Here is a 6,795-nt window from a genome sequence, read left to right on the forward strand (position 1 = left end):
TTTAATCTTTTGAGATATTGCTCTATGTTTTCTTGCTTGCATTGTTTTTGATAAGAAATCTGTGTCATACTTAATTTAGTCTCTCTTTTTTAAAGATCTTATTTATTTGATTTGTTTTCTCATTGGTTTTATAATGACATGTCATCAATTCCTAAGTATACATCTTTTTTTATAAATTTATTTTTTATTGGTGTTCAATTTGCCAACATATAGAATAACACCCAGTGCTAAGTATACATCTTATTTGAGTGTTAAACCTGTCAGTGGAATTGTTTACACTATCACTTAGATTTCTCGTATGTATTCAAACCAAAGTGAGTAAAAATGTAGTTCTGGTCTTACCTCTAAGCTCTCATCTGCCCCTCAGCAATATTTTATACAGTCCTCAGACCATGGAATTTTGCATGAAATATGATATCCTTCACGTTTGATGTTTAATGTAAAAACTCAGAGGACAAGGATAGTGTATGAATTATATTCCTAGTAACTAGCATACATTTAATATTTTTTTAACATTTAATAATTTATTCAACTTGTATTGTTTGACATTGATTGTCTTGTATTCAGACATTGATTTCACAAGTATTTATGGTCTCTACTGTACCTAGCACTGTTTGGACACTGGAAATACAACAATGAACACATCAGGAAAAAGTTCTTGCCCTTCTGCCCCTTAAATTTTAGTAAATGTAGGGCTGACTAAACAAATGAGCAAAATGCACTATCAGGAGATATGATTAAGGCAGAACAAGGAAACAGAGAAGACATTAAGGCATCATTTGTGCTTTGGGAGAATATTATTGGATGTTATTTTAAAATACTGTGGACAGGGAGACCCAAGGAGGGAAGGGGCTTTGTGGTCAGAGGAACAACAAGCAAAAAAGTCCCAGAGACAGTGGTTCATGTGTTTGAGAAGCTGTTAGGGAGGCAGTCCTGACTGAGGGACTGAAAGAAGAGATCAGATATGCAAGGAATCCCACCTATACAAACAAATTCCTCCCTCCTCTGGGTTTATTGATGAGTTTTAATCTAACCCTTCTACATTGATTTTACATGTTTTTGGGTTTTCCACCAGGCCTTTTTGAGTAATGGGATCAAGATTTATGTATGTTATAGTCTCATTTTCTAGTTCTGTGCTGGACATACCATAACTTTCAGTAAATATGTTTGAATGCCTGAGGGAAAGACTAAAGCATAATGGTTACTGTCAATATTTTTTAACAGTTGCTTTTTAATCTCATTTTACTTTTCTAAAGTCAATGCACTGTCAGTAAATACGGATGCTTACTATCAGCCACACATCTTTAAATTAGTATTTATTTTCTATCACTGACCCTAAAAGGGATTTAATCAGGAGCATACAAGGAGGTGTGATGCACAGTCTTCAGCATCATGGCTGGGGGAAGTAAGAGGGAAACCATACAGTTCATATCTTCAGGCATGTCCAGAGAGAGGATTAGGACTGTAATTTTATCTCCAAGTCCCTGCCTTCCAGTAGTGATTTTGCGTATTGGTGGTTGAGAGAAGTCAAGCTAGAACAAAATTACTTGAATCTCTCTGTTACCCTCCTCAGTAATTTCCTAATTCCCTCTTTAATCTCCTGGGTTCGTATCCCATAGACAATGGGATTGAGAGCTGCAGGAATTACATGGTGTAGGACATTAAGTAAGATGGGAATATCAGGGGAAACTTTTTTTTTGGCAATGTGGGTAAAAACCAAAACCAGCAGGATGGTGCTAAAGAAGAGGATGAAAATGAAGTGAGAGCCGCATGTGCTCAGAGCTTTGGCAGCTGCCCCTTTTGCCTTCAGTCTAAGAACAGTTTTTAGGATGAAGAGATACGAGAGGAAGATGAGGACCAGGTCAGAGCCCAGAAGAGTCCAGGCCACAATTAACTGGTATATTTTGTTAAGGAAAACATTATCACAGGAGAGCTTGGACACAGAGAGGTTGGCACAGATACAGTTCTCAATTATATTTTTTCCACAATAATGGAGCTGGGCAGAGAGGATAGGAATGAACATAGTAAGAAGTGCATTCCTCGCCAAAATAAACATAGCAGCCCTAGCTACAAATTGATCAGTGATGATGGAAGAGTACCTCAGTGGGTGGCAGATGGCCACATAGCGGTCATAGGCCATGACCATGAATGTGCAAGACTCCATGCCAAGGAAGCAATTCATGATGTACATCTGAATGAAGCAGGCAGAGAAGCTGATGGACCTGAGATCAAACCAGAAGATGGCCAGGACCTTGGGTATAACAGTCAGGCAGAGGACGATGTCCAGCAGAGAGAGGATGCTGAGCAGGTAGTACATGGGCTCATGCAGAGAGGCCTCCAGCTGGATGGTGACCAGGAGAACACCATTGGCCCCCATGGCCAGGAGGAAGAGGAAGCTTAGGGGCAGGGACAACCAGAACTTCCAGCTGGGAGACCTGACTAAACAATTCAGGAGGAAGTCTGAAACCACAACTGAAGTGGTGCCATTTTGGTGCGCTGTCATATTTTGCCAAATAGTTCTACGGTTTTCCTTTAGTGATCTGTAAAATTGGGATACAAATGAACTATTAATTCAAGACACATGGATTTAGAGCCATTTGCTTCGCTGAGCTGAAACTTGTGAGTTCTAGCAGGTCATCCAGACCCATGTGAATCCACCTGTTTATAGTTTGTGCCATGTTCCTGGGATACTCCTATCACTTTAAGCAGTATAGAGGCTTGAAGAAATATGATTTGTTCATACATGTTTGATTTGATCAAAGTTTATTTTTAATAGGATTGTATTTTCTTTGCAGAAATGAAAGAGTAGGAATTACTCAGTAAACTACTTTTTGACAGTTTTGTCCTCAAGTTTGTATGTTTTACATATTTTCTGTTTTTTATTCTTTAGTGACCACATACACTAGTACATGACAATTTTACTTTTACAATATGCATAGAAGTGGCAAAGCCAGGCCCAAATAGGGACTCAGATATGTGTCCCTAGTTCTTCATGCCACCTCATTCTGATTTTCTGGAAGTACTTTGCTTTAAATACAGATTTAAAAAATGATACTCTGGTAATAAAGCTTATCAGTTTTCATGATTTCTAAATAGTCATCTAAGGAGGGACATGAGGATCCTCCCAAATTATCATATTCACCCCCCTCTATATGTTTTCAGATTTGTAGGATTCTTAGCAACCTTAAAAGGAGAAGAAGCAATCTATATAGCTATGTGAGAGCCATATCTGCTGTTAGACAAGGTGAAAACTTGATTGTTCTGCTTGAAATAGTGTGAGGGTGTTGAAGTCTATCTTTAAAGTTTGTACGTCCCCTTTTGTATTTTATTTTCCCATCTTAAATGTAATGATCCAGGTACATATTCCTCTGCTTCTGGGGATAGTTCAATGTTGTCATGTTCTCTTATCACTTAACCTCCTCCCCTGGCATTCTATTAGGTGCTAGGATCACAGTATTGAAAAAGAAACTGTCCTTACTCTCAGGAAGTAGAAGTAAAACCCATTCCGGGGGCAATGAGTAATAATAAGAACAAATGACAGGATCTTTCCCAAACTATGAAAAGAGTGTAGGGTTAGCTGAGTCACTGTAATGTGGGCCATAGACTGGTGAAAAGGGATTGTAAATAAAGTGAAGTGGTCCTCTACTTTACATGAAAGGTGAAGGATTCTAACACATGGCTGTAGGTTTGCAAAGGCAAGGTCCAGTTTTCTGGGATCCTTCACATCATGATGTCCATTTTAGATAAATCTGTGTACATGCACCAAGTCTCTGTGGTGTTATTTTGTGGGTACAGAAACACTTTTTCATTAGAGGTTTATGTACTTCCTTGTTGTCATTCTTTGCTATGTAATATAAATGGCATATTAGTTTGGGAACTTTTTTTATTTCCTGTAACTATACTCAAATATGCTAGGGCTTCATCCTGTTGAATTATTTGGCATCCAATGAGATATGTTATAATATCACATTACTAATGAGAGAATTTATATCTCCCAATCTTATCCACCCATACTGTATCACATTGATCTTTTGCCTGCTTATATAGTGGGTGGGTGGGAGTAATTTCTAGGATTCCTCTGGATCTCAAGAGTAATTGTATGATAATGTGTTTGCCTAACAGTTCTATAAAAAGAAAAGAAATCTCACCATGATACAAGGAATTGTTTTGACAACAGAATCTGATGGAGGAGAAATAGTATTGGAGTGGGGATAGGGTGGCAAGGAAGGAAGTTTTAATAAAACTGTGAACCCAGATCTGAACAATATTTTCATCCCTTTGGAAACACACTTCCTCTTGGAGTGGTTCAAATAGTACTTTTGTTTCTGTTTATGATCCTCTATTTTCCAAATGCAGTTCCAGTCCTGCTCAGCTGACTCTTGTTACATTCTGTTCATTAGAGAGACCCTGTTAAGAGCTGGGGTTTGCTCTCACATGAGGGAGGAGAGGCATTCCCTTCCAGGGCTCCTTTCTTCACTTTTGATACTCTGCCTCCCCAGGCAAGAGTTTGTGTAGCTGGAGTCAGCAAGGCATGGCTCCCTCCTCATATGTAGAAGAGATTTAGATGGCTTTCCCATTGTTGTTCTCTTGGTATAATAGATACCTCAGTAGTAACTTTGGCAATTTGGGGATGAATTTTAAACATATTATTTCATTTGTGACTCATACCACTGTGAAGTAGTAGGATAAATTGACCATTATAACAATTTATCTTTTGAAATGGCAAGTTGAGATTCAGTGATTTTATGCATATTTACACAGTTTAATTAGTAGGGTTCAGTTGTGGAAGAAATAAAATTTACATCCAAAGCGCGTGAATATATGAGTATACCTGCGTTCTGGGTTACCACAGTGATGTAGCAATGGGTATCTGAACTGTCATTCTATTTTATATGTTTTTATGTTCCCCTCTTTTACCTTCACCACCACCACTCATGCACATACAATCCTTCGGCAGTTTTCCAAAAATCTGAAATTCTCCTTTTAAACACACTTACCAGTCTGACTCCTGCTTCCACTGCTCAGAGTCCAATTTTCTTCTTTCTTTCCCTTTATTTTGTGTATCTTATTATTATTTCCCTTCTAAGTAGCCACCCAGTCTGGGTTCAATAAAGATTTTAAATCAATTTCCATAAGCACAATCTTTGATTTATTTTTCTGTCACAAAACTGTATACCCTCCACTTCCCACATCAGCTTATCTTGGCTATCCTTTGCCTTGTTTGAGTGTCTTACAAAGACTGGGAGATATGAAGATAAAAACCAAGGGAAAAGTGACATCCAGGCTTGATGGGTGACCAAAGGACCTTCTGTAAATCCTGGGCATCATGTTTATTCGACTCTATCTTTCCCTCTCATTCTTTTTGAATACTTTCACTTGTATGTTTGAGGCATAACTAATAGCACCTGCTCAACCCATAGCTTACCACAATGACCCTCAGCATGTACAACAGCAGGCTGTCGAACTCCAAATATTCCATCCAAATCCACTTTCATCATTTAGGTTTTGTCATTTGTATTTGCTCATCACACCCTCTCATCCTATTCTGCCAAATTTTTACATTTAATCCTTCTAAGACACAGCCCCAAATCTCACCAACTCCAAGAAACTTTCTTTCTCTAGGGTATTCCATGTATTCTTTGACATAATTAGGGTGTTGTTGCATGGAAATAGAGGAAATGTTGAAATAACCTTTGGAAGATAGAGACTAATGGAAGAACTGGTAATTCAGACATGAATGCTCATGGAGAAGTAACGAGGAAGAGGCAGATTTTCTTTTGTCTCCTGAGGAACTTTGGGATAATTATTTCTTGCACCAGAATGAGACTTCTGAGGACAATGTAAGGGGATTATTTTATCTGTTCTTTCTACTCATTGACTCTTCCTTTCTCTTCTTTTCTTTGGAATGTTCTCTTACATGTTCTTCAATCTACAACACATCCAATAAACATTGAACTATCTACTCAGTCCTAGAAACAAAGTAGCTGAGATCATCTATGTCCTTCTTCCCTTCTCCTGTTTTGACCTTGGATCGCAGTCAGAGCTAGACAATGACAGCACTTGGGCTGAGGACGCAGAGCAAATTACTACTGGTTAGAGGTAAGGACAGGATGACAAAGCCAGTGAAGTTGAAGGGCAATGATCCAAGCCGAGACCCTGCAGGGCAAGTTTTTTCCCAGACTGCAGGATGGGCCCCAACATAGCACTATGGAAGCCCTGTTTGACAGAGAGGAGGGGTTGATAGGGACCACCTAACTCCATAAATTCAAACAGATTTGTGAGACATCTCTCTCAAGTATCATTTTGAACAACATTGATATGAATGAACCTGTGACAGATACTTCTATGATCTGTGCATAATTTTCTGTTTTTGGTGGCAGTAGCTTGTAGAAATTCTTTAGATTGAGCTGAATCTGAAGAACTACTTTTGGACTTCCACTGACCCTCACTTGTGGTCTCTGTCCTCAGCATCTTGAGTTATTTAGATTAAATATAATTCCTATACCATGATTCAAGCCTTTGTGCGCAGAAGCTTTGCACTAAAGTCCCTATGTTTCAATATGTACATTTGAACACCCCAAATCACCTAAACTAAACTACAGATGATGCACTTTTCATGCTGGCTATACCAACCCCTATTAGTCTCTTATGGGTGATTGATTTCCTGCTTTTCTACTATCTCTGGCACCACCCAGCAAAAAAATCGAAAAAGGCAAGATGATGGCAAAAAGGAAGGTCCCAGAGCACAGGTTCTCACATGTGCCACCTGACTTGAGACAAAATACAATCTCTACT

The 6,795-nt window shown here is 38.7% G+C and overlaps 1 protein-coding gene across 1 annotated transcript; it reads right to left on the reverse strand.

Moving 5' to 3' along the window:
• Positions 1-1,543: 1,543 nt before the first annotated feature.
• Positions 1,544-2,503, reverse strand: LOC140615247 (olfactory receptor 56A3-like). The gene has a single exon (XM_072795165.1). The coding sequence runs from the start codon at positions 2,501-2,503 to the stop codon at positions 1,544-1,546; it is 960 nt and encodes a 319-aa protein (XP_072651266.1).
• Positions 2,504-6,795: the final 4,292 nt, after the last annotated feature.

Source organism: Canis lupus, chromosome 23 (genome assembly GCF_048164855.1).
Source record: "Canis lupus baileyi chromosome 23, mCanLup2.hap1, whole genome shotgun sequence".
In the NCBI taxonomy this organism is placed as follows: domain Eukaryota; kingdom Metazoa; phylum Chordata; class Mammalia; order Carnivora; family Canidae; genus Canis; species Canis lupus.

Bases quoted from the DNA above. Each gene is read 5' to 3' on its own strand.
- LOC140615247 (XM_072795165.1), bottom strand. From the start codon at position 2,503: ATGACAGCGCACCAAAATGGCACCACTTCAGTTGTGGTTTCAGACTTC.